The sequence below is a fragment of the Schistocerca gregaria genome, chromosome 10, assembly GCF_023897955.1.
Source record: "Schistocerca gregaria isolate iqSchGreg1 chromosome 10, iqSchGreg1.2, whole genome shotgun sequence".
Lineage (NCBI taxonomy): Eukaryota > Metazoa > Arthropoda > Insecta > Orthoptera > Acrididae > Schistocerca > Schistocerca gregaria.
In genome coordinates, this window is record NC_064929.1 from 204,196,324 (window position 1) to 204,209,142 (window position 12,819).

Genomic DNA, 12,819 nt, shown 5'->3' on the forward strand with positions numbered 1-12,819 from the left:
TTTCTCATATTTATTTTAATCAAGAGGTATACTGTCCTAGCAGATTTTTCTACTCAGTCACTGAGATAAATAAGTTTATACCGTAGGAATGTAAACATACTATAAAAATAAATGTAAAGAGCTATGTGAAACAACACACTCGGATTCTTTAGGGGATAGGGGCTAATTTTGCAAGGAAAAAATGGAAGTGGCTTTTCAATTGGCGAAAACTAGAGATCTTTATCCATAGATGCAAAATTCTATGGCTACAATACTGTCATTAGAGCAAAACACCTTTACGCTTTAGAATGCCTTGCGTTAAATACAGTAAAATAAATAGGTGAACTAGAAAAGAAGGAACGAAAGTTAGGAAAATCTTGGGACTTAAGGCAGCACGAAGTGGAAATTAAAAAGTGATGGAGAATTGTATGAAAGAATAGCACGAATATTAATCAGAAGACGAAGAGAACGGATGTATTCCATGAAAAACTAAAAAGGCTAGGCGAGAAAAAAATATCGAAAAAACTTTCTAACTTCGTGAGAGAAAGTCAAAAACATCTATGACGTGGATCAAAGAGGTCACATCAGTGCTGGGCAAACTGAAAATAACGGCAGAAGAAATAGAAAAAGAGTAAAGTACATAACGAAAGTAAAGTTTTAAGGACTTCCAGGAGAATATGAAGAAAAAGACAGGAGCAATGTGGACATCAGACACAAGAGAACAATGTAGGCAAGGAATGAAAAACTACTGGAAAGAAAGAAAGGAGAAACAGAAGACATACATTATTCCATATGGTCGTCAACAGGGAAAACGAATAATATATACAGTAAAGCGCCAAAGAAATTAGTGTAAGCATGCGTATTCGAATACAAATATATTTAAACAGGCAGAATACGGCGCTGCTGTCGGCAACGCCTATATGGGACAACAAGTGTCTGGCGCAGTTGTTACATCGGCCACTGCTGCTACAATGGCAAGTTGTCAAGATTTAAGTGAGTTTGAACGTGGTGTTGCAATATACGCACGAGCGATGGGACACACCACCTCCAAGCTGGCGATGAAGTGGGGATTTTCGGTACGACCGTTTCACGAGTGTACCTTGAATATCAGGATTCGGTATAACATCGAATCTCCGATATCGCCGCAGCCGGAAAAGGATCCTGCAAGAACGGGGCAAACGACGACTGAAGAGGATCGTTCCACGTGACAGAAATGCAACCGTTCCGCAAATGGATGCAGATTTCAATGCTGAGCCATCAACAAGTGCCAGCGTGCGAACCATTCAACGAAACATCATTGACATGGACTTTCGGAGCCGAAGGCCCACTCGTGTACCCTTGATGACTGCACGACACAAAGCTTTACGCCTCGCCTGCGCCCGCCAACACCGACATTGGACTGTTGATGACTGGAGACATGTTGCCTCGTCGTGCAAGTGTCGCCTGCATATCACTCGCGTATATCATATTTAAAAATGTTAATAATAGTGAAACGTCCCCTTAGAAAAATTAATGAATTACTGTGTTGATAAACCTCTTACTTAATTTGATTTTCAAACAGCTGAGCAGAACTGAACATACTCAGACATTTCGTCCTTTACCTATTCTGATCAACACTAAACTGACACAGAATATTTTTCTGACTTTCAAAAATCTCCACAAAAGAATGGCCCTGACTAACAATAACCTATACCTTTCACGAATGACTTACCTCACAAAAATCTTCGTTACTCTAACTACTGCAATACAGCGAGCGCCGCTTCTGCCAGCTAAATAAAAGATTCAAACTACTAAAGGCACTAACTACTGATATGCATAGTTAGCAAAAGAAAGATTTTGATAGAGGACAAACAATGTATTTACCTTTTTAACAGTGTTCAGAAGTCATAATATATTTATCAGTTCAGGACATCTAGTCTTACAATTTTACTCTCTCTGATGGACACACGTCCAGATCATCCGCTCTCAAAACTCCGCCATCTCTCTCCTCACCTCCAACTGCGCAACGCTACGCGCTGTTAACAGCCAACTGCCCAACACTACAATAGCAAACAATAATGCAACCAGCAACAGACTGCACAAAGCACAGCCAATGATTTTCATACAGAGCGCTACGTGGCGTTACCAATGAAAGAAACCTAAACAGCCTACAGCCTACTTACAATAGTAAGAAAGATACTACAACTTCCTGAAGTAGTCTATGATCCATACCACATTTGATCGGAATTGTTCAGTGGTATGCCAGCCGTTGTCGCCGAGCGGTTCTAGGCGCTGCAGTCCGGAACCGTGCTGCTGCTACCGTCACAGGTTCTAATCCTGCCTCGGGCATGGATGTGTGTGATGTTCTTAGGTTAGTTAGTTTTAAGTAGTTCTAAGTCTAGGGGACTGATGACCTCAGATGTTAAGTTCCTTAGTGATTAGAGTCATTTGAACCATTTTTTCAGCAGTAGGTTCAGGAAAACAGACAGTTATTTTCGCATTTAATAATATTGGTATTAGTGTGAAAGTATGGATTAAGGACGGTATTATTGTGTAAGCATTGTTCTGATAACACTGAATCATTACGTTTCACACATAATCAATAAAAGGATTTTCGTAAGTGTAATAAATTTCAAAAGTGATATAGTAAACAGTTTTATGAAGGACTAAATGTTTTTCCCTAGGTTGCGTAATAGCCTTCAATCAATAAATGCATTACACACTTTGTGAAGTAGCGTACGTTCTTCGTAAGGGCACAAGCTATCTCATACCAAATTTCAACGAAATCGTTTCAGCGAGTTAGTCGCAAAACTTAACAGACGGAGTTAATCCGCGTTTAGAAGATTAGTATGGAAGTTTGGAAATGTGTAGATTGAACACGTTGAGGACTGTAGAAGCATTGTATCTTAGCTGGTGGTGGTGCTTAGTGTTTAACGTCCCGTCGACAACGAGCTCATTAGAGACGGAGCGCAAGCTCGGGTTAGGTAAGGATTGGGAAGGAAATCGTTCGTGCCCTTTCAAAGGAACCATCCTTGCATTTGCCTGAAACGATTTAGGGAACTCACGGAAAACGTAAATCAGGATGGCTGGAGACGGGATTGAACCGTCGTCCTCCCGAATGCGAGTCCACTGCGCCACCTCGCTCGGTGTGTATTTTAGCCGTCAACCGCGGCTGCACTTACACGTCAGAAAAATGAGAGAGAGAGAGAGAGAGAGAGAGAGAGAGAGAGCGCAGATAAAATCCGGTCTAGGCAGGAATGGAACTAGGAACCACGTGATCGAGATTCAGCAGGTCGACCCACACGAGCAACAAGTGTTGACACAAAATTGCATGCGTGTCAGAAGTTATAAGAGATGTGTGATGCTGAGCGGTTAAAATGCAACAGGCCTGTGGCTGATATTACTACGGAAGTATGGATTAAACGAGTATTGTGTATGCACTGTATTCGTTTTATTTTCATAGATATATGAAGTACAAAATTCAACGTGTAAATAACCTTATCAAAGAGTAATTTGTTCCGTATTTCGCGTTATATTCTACAAATCAACATAAAATATTGTACTACAGAGTTTCTAAAGTAGCCTAAGTTCTTCCTCAGAGTTAAGCTATCTCCATACCAAGTTTAGTCGTGAAAGCGTAGCAGAGATACTTTTGCATTTTTAATATTGTATACTAGTACATTAATATTAGTATGTATATATGTAAGTATGGTGTGTGTGTGTGTGTGTGTGTGTGTGTGTGTGTGTGTGTGTGTGTGTCAGAGGAATCATTTGACTGTATCTGGCACGATAACCTAGTTTATAAGCTAGGTCGGACAGGGTGCTAAGTACACATAACGTTGATCATTGACTCCTTCCTTACAGGATGACAGTTATTCATACAGAACGGAGACAAGTCCAACCAGGGACGGAAGATTGCGGCAGGAGTCTCACAAGGCTCGGTTTTAGGTCCCATCCTTTAGACCATATACATGAATGACATTCCTAGGCACATCGGCAGAGAGACTCTAAGCCGATGATGCCGCCACATACAGAAATAGTCACAGCCTCCTCGATATGGGCCGCCACGTATAACACCACCTCGACAAGATTACAGATTGGTGTAATCGATGGGAGACAAAAATCAGCCCCACGAAATGCCAGGCAATCTATTTCTACTTCACCTCCAAAATCGAGCTCCATGATCATCAACTCACCACTGCAGAGAATTGACCTGGAGAAACTCAATTTACTTGCACCTTGAAATAGGTCGACACCTAATGTAGAACAGGCATCTCACCACTGCAGCAAACAAAGGAATGCACTCATCCACAGGTTACATCCCCTGCTGAAAGGTGACGGATTAACTTACAGTGCAAACTTGTCCTCTGGCGCCAGCTCATACTTCTGGTCATCTTGTATGGCTCAGAGGTATGCTCGACGGTGTCAGACACAGCACTAACCCGACTGCAACGTCTCCAGTACAAAGTTTTCTGTGTCATTTCAGGCACACATAAGAGACTTTTTAGGTCAACCCACCATTTACATACTGATTCAGGACAAATAAAAAAAAAAATCACGAAACAACACAAACTTCACATTCTTATTCAAAATTTAGGACACGAACCACCAGAAGCTTTTTACAATTGCCCAAAATTAACCCTTCTACATCATCTCATGCACCAATAATACACAAATAAAACACCACAAACGTTACAGCGTAAAGTCAAGAACCAGCACGCCATTCGGGAACGACAAACAAGAGAACGCTGTGAGAAGAAGGTCAACCAATCGCATGCTGACAGACCCCTCTTCAGGATGACAACGTGACAGCAGGGGCCCCTATGTGAGCAGTATTTTCGATGTATGAAGCTATTTTGTTTCCTGTTTAGAATTCCTTTAGCTGAAAAAGACTGTAATTTAATGACCGGCAACAGTTGGACATTTACACATGTAATTTAGTTCACATTTCCAGTGACGATGTAAAACAAAAATAAATAAATAAATAAATAAAAGAAACGAGTTAATTGTAAGGGCGTTGGGGTAAGTTACGATAACAAAATGGATCACGTAAATATAGTTACTTGAATGTAAAATTTCCGAAGCTTGCAATGGGGCAAAGCATCTTCTCATGTTGATCTACGTTCGTTTCGACAGGATTCAGTAATACAGAACTATGATCTTGATTTGTAGCTTTACGATAGTAAGAAAATCTTTCATCTAAATAAAACTGCAGAATCCAAAACAAGACCAAACATTTTGTCCAGAAATAAGAGATTTATAGTGATAAGCACGCCCAGGCGTTTGTGCCTGCAGCAGACCTGGCGTTCGCTGTGCCTAGCTGGCGTGACGTCACCAACAAGTGCCGAGGCCTTCCTTTGAGTCGGTGTTGGCCCGGCCCACTGAGCCGAGCGATTTCCTGGCTGATCCACACCAACCTACCGGCTGCCGCACACTGGCAAGCCGGGAACTATGAGCACCAGGCCAAAGATAGTACAAGGCGCGAATATCGATACACACCGCTGCTGCAACACGTAGAAAGAGGAAGAACCACGGCAGAACCGCACTAACCGCGGGAAACCAAACGCAGAGTAACAGTCAAAGTTTAAACCAACGCTTAAGCCCGGGCCAGCACAGCTCACCGCCGCCGTGCATGTTCCAAAAGTCCTAAACCTCCCCATCGGTTTCGACCAAACTTGGCACGAAGAACCCTTATTGTCGCGGAAGAAGCGCTGTGTGGATAAGAACCAGCTAGTTCCCATTGGGATGAGGGTGCTACAGAGGTGGACAGACAGAAGGAGATCTACAGTGTGAGGGGGATGAGGAGATGGTGAGAGTGAGGAGGGAGCGAGGGGGAGATGTGTGGGGTCAGAGGGGAGGGGGGAATTGTGCGTGCCGAGAGGGAGCCAGAAGGGGGGGAGGAGGGGGAGGAGGGGAAGGTGGGGGAGGAGGTGAAGGAGGGGAAGGAGAGGAAGGAGGTGAAGGAGGGTGAGGAGGTGAAGGGGGGGAAGGAGAGGAAGGAGGTGAAGGAGAGGAAGGAGGTGAAGGAGAGGAAGGAGGTGAAGGAGAGGAAGGAGGTGAAGGAGAGGAAGGAGGTGAAGGAGAGGAAGGAGGTGAAGGAGAGGAAGGAGGTGAAGGAGAGGAAGGAGGTGAAGGAGAGGAAGGAGGTGAAGGAGAGAAAGGAGGTGAAGGAGAGAAAGGAGGTGAAGGAGAGGAAGGAGGTGAAGGAGAGGAAGGAGGTGAAGGAGGACGGAAGGGGGGAGGGGGGAAAGGGGGGAAGGGGGAAGGGGGAGACGTGCGGGTCGAGAGGGAGGGGGAGACGTGTGGGCTGGTGAGGCTGTGGGTAGAGGGGTAGTGAATAAACAAAAACAATGTAAGTAGCCAGTAAACTTTAATTATTCAATTACACTTCATTTCAGAGGTTTTGTTTTGTCACACTGTAAAGTGTTTGTGCTTGACGGTGATTTGAGCTATAGTTCTGAAATAAAGCACATAAGCACACATGTCAGACCCTTGTCCTCTGTTGTTTTCACCATCTTGATGGTCTGCTGCTGTAAGGCGTGAAGCCAGTGGTGAATTAGTTCACATTCCCCGTTTAGTCTCCGCCGCCCATCACACCCCAGAAGCACATGTTGCTGATGCCCCCCATCATGCCATACCCCGCCCAGCAGCGACACATCTCCGGAGCCACGCAGTCCGCGTTGATGCAGCCGTAGGTGCACACCGGCTTGCAGCGGATGGGGGCCTTGGACCTCACCTCGAAGTACGTTCTCTTGTCCCTGCGAGAAGAAACAGTGGCAACACGTACTAAAGATACGAACACATTTCTCAGCATATCGCAATCTTATGCACAGGTTTCCACGAATGAAAAAAAAAGGCAAAAACTGGACATAGTTATGCAGTTAGGAACCAACTACCATTTTTCAGATTTCTCATTCTCTGCTGCAAACTGTGATGGAATACAGTCAGTTCCACAAGAACGTGTACGCCGTTATCTGTATGAAATAAAGTACAATATTACACTGAAGCGTCAAAGAAAATTATATTCAAATACAGAGATACGTAAACAGGCAGAATGCTGCGCTGTGGTCGACAACTCCTATATAAACAAGGGTCTGGCGCTGTTGTTAGGTCGGTCACTGCTGCTACAAGTAATCAAGATTTAAGTGAGTTTGAGCGCGGTGGTGTAGTCTGCGCACGAGCAATGGGACACAGCATCTCCGAGGCAGCGATGACCTGGCAATTTCCCCATTTCATGAGTATACCGCGAATATCAGGAATCCGGTAAAACACAAAATCTCCAACATCCCTCTGACCGGGAAACATCCTGCGAGAGCGGGACCAACGACGACTGAAGAGAATCTTTTAACGTGACAGAAGGGCAACCCTTCCGCAAATTGTTGCAGATATCAGTGCTGGGCCATCAACAAGTCTCAGCGTGTGAACCATTCAACGAAACATCATCGATATGATGACTTCCCGACACAAAGCTTTACGCCTCGCCTGCGCCCTTCAACACCGACATTGGACTGTTGATGACTGGAAACATGTTGCCTGGTCGGACCAGTCTTGTGCAAGGATGTGGAGACAACCTCATGAATCCAATGACCCTGCATGTCAGCAGGGGACTGTTCAGGCTGGTGGAGGCTCTGTAATGATGTGAGGCATGTGCAGATGGACTGATACGGGACGTCTGATACGTCTAGATACGACTCTGGCAAGTGACAACCTACGTAAGCATCCTGTCTGATCACCTGCATTCATTCGTGTCCATTCTGCGTTTGAAGAACTTTGGTAATTCTAGCAGGACAATGCGACACACCACACGTCCAGAACTGCTACGGAATGGCTCCAGACTCATTCTTCTTAGTTTAAACACTTCCGCTGGCCACCAACCTCCCCAGACACGAACATTACTGAGCATATCTGGGATGCCTTGCAACGTGCTGTTCAGAAGAAATCTCCATCCCTTCGTACGCTTACGGATTTATGGACAGCCCTGCAGGATGCTTAGTGTCAGTTTCCCCCAACACTACTTCAGACATTAGTTGAGTCCATGCCACGTCGTGCTGCGGCTCTTCTGTTTGCTGGCGGGGTCTCTCTACGATGTTAGGGAGATGTACCAGTTCCTTTGGCTCTTTAGTTTATAAATATATGCTCACATGAAAATACATGCTATTAACAATTGTACAATCTCTAATAGTTAATCGAATCGCCGCCTATACCTGCTATAGCTTGGCACCGTTTTGGGATGCTTTTCACGAGATTGTCTGGATATTCTCTCCGATCTCCATATCGCCCTGATTTCATATGAAAGCTGCTTCAAAGTATATATTGGCTTTCCCTTAAACTGCTTCTTAATATACGACCCAACATTTTAGATAGATTTGCATCCGGAGACATTGCAGGCCAATCCGTCATGGATACCCCACTGTCTTGTTTCGACGATGTACAGAGATGGCTACGGATCATTATCCTCTTGAAACACATAGTTTGCCTCGTTCGGATAAAATAGCTTCTTAACGGATCTCTGAAGGCATTTTTGATGCATATTGCACATGTTTTCAGCATTTAAATTGGCTGTAAGCAAGTGCAAGTAGCCAAAACTGCAACCAACAAAACGAAATATTCAGCTCTCACACTGTTTATCTATACACTGTGCAAAAGCGCATTGAGTACAGATTCTTGACCACTACCAGACATGTCTCTGCGGACGTTAAATTTCAAATTATGGCTACACGTTCTTGTGGAACTGACTGTACATCTTGCACAATAGAATCAACTCCATTCCGTAAAGTATTGTTGTCTAGAGAGGTCTGAACCAGCTACCAGTTACTTTATCCGTGTGGCAATGATTTGGAGTATGGAACAAAATCCATGTAAGAATGTCACATTTTCTGTTTGTTTTCGTACTGCAGCTGAAACGTAAGTAATTAAGCGGCAATTACGAGGAGTGAATTTTCTTGTATATTATTGTTTAAAAAGTTATGCTGTTGTCACAGAGATGGTATCTAGAGGAACGTCCTTGATGTTTGTGTGTTTGCCACAAAATACTGAAAGCGGACATTTTGAGGTTAATGTAACAATGTTGTACATTAAGCATATAATAATTATTAGCGGCTGCATTATATAACAATCATTAAGTTATAATTAATAACTGAGAGCCACAGAATGTTGTGGAATATACATTACGGTCATCCAACAAGCCAAAATGAGAAACATCCTTTTCAGATCAAGAGAATATTTGGAGTACATCGCCTTTACAGAAAGAACATAGTCAACAGAAAGCATGACATACTCAACAGCAAAGGTAATACGCTGGAACTTCGTTAAGTAAAAGCAACCAAGGCGAAACCTTATTCAGTATTTAGGAACAAGTAAATATTCAGCGAAAGTCTGCAGGCCTCCCAGAATCTTCGCCAGGCCTAACAGTATTCTTGATACCTTTATGTTCAAATGTTAAATCAATATAATGATAATTAATTGAAACCTTCAGCTGGCGACAGGTGTTGTTGATATACCTCGATGGGGACAGCTGAAAATCTGTGTTCCGACCGGGACTCGATCCCGGGATCTCCTGCTTACATGGCAGACGGTCTATCCATCTGAGCCACCGAGGGCACAGATGAATAGCGCGACTGCAGGGACTTATCCCTTGCACGCTTCCCGTGAGACCCACATTTCCAACTGTCCACAATCTACATTCGTAATGTTCCTAACAGATATTTGCCCATCCACTCATTACTCGCGCCAACTAGGTGTGTTCTTTCGAAAACAGTTACTATCTTCATATATAGTTAAATCAATATCGCTGCTAAAAATTACAGGAGATAAAGTAGGTAATGCATCTCATTCCAGGGTATGCCGGACAGTTTTATGAAAATAACTTCAGACCCTGGCATTATGGATGTTGTTGACGGCATTGATGGTACACTTGATTTCACTTTGGAGTAGTTTTCGCATGTAAAAGAATCGTATGGGCATATTGTTGTTGTTGTTGTTTTGGTCTTCAGTCTGAAGACTGGTCTGATACAGCTCTTCATGCTACTCTATACTGTGCAAGCCTCTTCATCTCCGAGTAACTCCTGCAACCTACATCCCTCTGAATTTGCTTATTTTATTCATCTCTTGGTCTCCCTCTGCTATGTTTACCTTCCACAGTTCCCTCAAATACTTAACTGGTGATCCCTTGATGCTTCAGAATGTGTTCTACTAACCAATCCCTTCTTTTGGTCAGGTTGTGCCACAAATTTCTTGCCCCTCCCCCACCTCCCCCCTCAAATATATTCAGTACCTCCTCATTAGTGACTGGATCGACCCATCTAATCTTCAACGCTATTGTGCAGCATGGCATTTCCAAAGCTTCTATTCTCTTTTTGTCTAAACTGTTTATCGTTGATGTTTCACTTCCGTACATGGCAACACTCCAGGCAAATACCATCAGCAACGACATCCTAACACTTAAATTTTTATTCGATGTTAATAAATTTCTCTTCTTCAGAAACACTTTCCCTGCCATTCTCTGTCTACAATTGATATCCTCTCTACTTCGGTCATCATTAGCTATTTTACCGCCGAAATAGCAAAACGTAATGTACTGCTATCCTTGTTCCATTTCCTAATGTAATTCTCACAGCTTCACACGATCACCCGATTTAGTTTGAGTACATTTCAGTACCCTCGTTTTCCTTTCGTTAATGTTCACTTCACATTCTTTTTTCACAAGACTATCATCTCCCTGAACATTAATTTCTTCTCAAAACTTTCATTTCTATTTCTTTACCACTTGTTCAGTGTACAGACTGAATAACATCGGCGATAAATTACAACTCTGTCCCACTCTCTTCTCAACCACTGCTTCCCTTTCAAGCCTCTTGACCCTCAGAACTAGCGTTTGGCTTCCATGAAAGTTGTAAATAACGTTTTGCTCCCTCTATTTTAGCCCTACTACCTCAAGAAATTTAAAGAGTGTTTTCCAGTAAACACTGTCAAAAGCTTTTTTTAAATCTACATATGTTATAAACATAGGTTTCTCCCCTTAAACCCAACTTCTAATGAAAGTCGTGTAGTCAGTATTTACTCACGTGTTTTAACATTCCCCGGAACTGTAAGTGATTTTCCCCATGGTACTACGGTATTTTGTATGAACTGAAGTGTAAGTGTTCGTTTATTCAAAATCGTGCATCTCCGAAAATTTTTGACCGACTGCTTTGAAAGTTTCACAGTACTTTGCATCCTAATACAGGTGTGTTTCTAGTTTAGTTTGCAACAAGATTTCCGTATTAGTAAATTTATAAGAAATGTTGTATTACTTATAGTAAAAACAGATATACAGTAACAGATGCGTACTCCAGTGCAACGCTGTGTGAAAATTTCAAAGCATTGATACGGAATCTTTCGAAGATTTGGGATTAGAAACATTTACAATTTTTATATGAGTCGTAGATGTTTGTTTCTTTAGAGTCTGAAATCTCCGAAAGTTCTTTATGGATTGCTTTGAAATTCTGACACAGCACTGCATTCGAATACTCTAATGTTTTTATATACTTACTGGAACGGCGTCTGGTATGTGTCAAAAAATGTGAATGCTGGTTTGTTCAAAATCGTTAATTTCCGAAAGCTCTTCGCCGATTGCTTTGAAACTTTGATGTGACGTTGAATTTTCGTATGGACGCTTTTTTTAGGGTCCTAATTCTTTAATAAACATATCTTTAATGCAAATAATACACATCTGTATAAATATGGTATATAATGGCAAAACATTGTTACCAAAAACCTCAAAATCTACCTATCCGATTTTCCTCAAATTTTTACACCTTATTGTGACAAAGGCGTAGACACATTTAGACTATATGTATAGGGTTCTTCACCAAGATATGCAAATACGTTCACATGTTATTCTAAAAGTAAAACTATAGAAAACAGTTCATATAAACATAGGTCCGCAAATGTTTAGTTACGAAGTTATAGCTAATAAAAGATTTTGCCTGAAATTTAGCAAGTTGGCTAATACGATCCATCGCAAAATTGTACTATGTTAATGCACCATTTCCATTTACTTTGTTGTTGCTGTTGTTGTGGTTGTTGCTCTAAGTTGAACAGCATCCATAATATCCTCATCATCGTCTTCACATATCGAGCGGTCGTACTGATTTTGGTATGTAGAGAACCAGTCCCATGTAACATTCGAAATACTCCACTAATGCATTCTGAGTTGGATAAGGTACGCGATATTCGTTAACTGCAGCCCTAGTATTACCTTCACATTTGCCATAAATAAACACCATATCGGCGTATTCCCCTGTCTTAAATTTGAAAGCCATCCCTGTTTCATAAATAATCTGCAAACCACTACAGTTAATACGTGGTAACATTTAAATGCACTGTTGCTATTGTGTTCTTTCACTGAATACAGAAAACTAACTCTGTTCAAGGTTAGGAAACAACTGAAACAAATTCAGTGGCGATTGCCAAGAATGACATAGACGTTTCTATACTCTTAATGGAACGTAAACAAACTTACTCGTATAATAATCTTTGCTTCTCTGGATGTTCTGGTAAACTATTGCAGATACGTTTCTGGTACATATTTTATTAGATTCACCAAACCAATAACAAATTATATTGAGATCGTGCTTTGCTTTAACCTCCTATAGTTTTGCGATGGCTTCATATTAGAGGAGTTGCTAAATTTCAGGCAAAAATCTTTTATTAGCCGTTGCTCTGTAACCAAACATTTGCGAACCTATGTTTATATGAACTTTTCTCTTTAGTTTTTCTTGTAGAATAACATATTAAAGTATTTGGATATCTTCGTGAATCACACTGTATGTAATACAGAGTTGTGTAACGGCTTATTGGTTTGTGATTAGAAAAGTACTT

The 12,819-nt window shown here is 42.0% G+C and overlaps 1 protein-coding gene across 2 annotated transcripts in view; it reads right to left on the reverse strand.

Annotated features, from left to right (window-relative positions):
• Positions 1-6,324: 6,324 nt before the first annotated feature.
• Positions 6,325-12,819, reverse strand: part of LOC126293609 (epidermal growth factor-like protein) — a 90,455-nt gene continuing 83,960 nt past the window's right edge. For both annotated transcript variants that reach the window (XM_049986893.1, XM_049986894.1), the window contains exon 3: positions 6,325-6,716. In XM_049986893.1, coding sequence (XP_049842850.1) covers positions 6,533-6,716 — 184 coding nt within the window. In that variant the 3' untranslated portion in view covers positions 6,325-6,532. The remainder of the gene's footprint in view (positions 6,717-12,819) is intronic.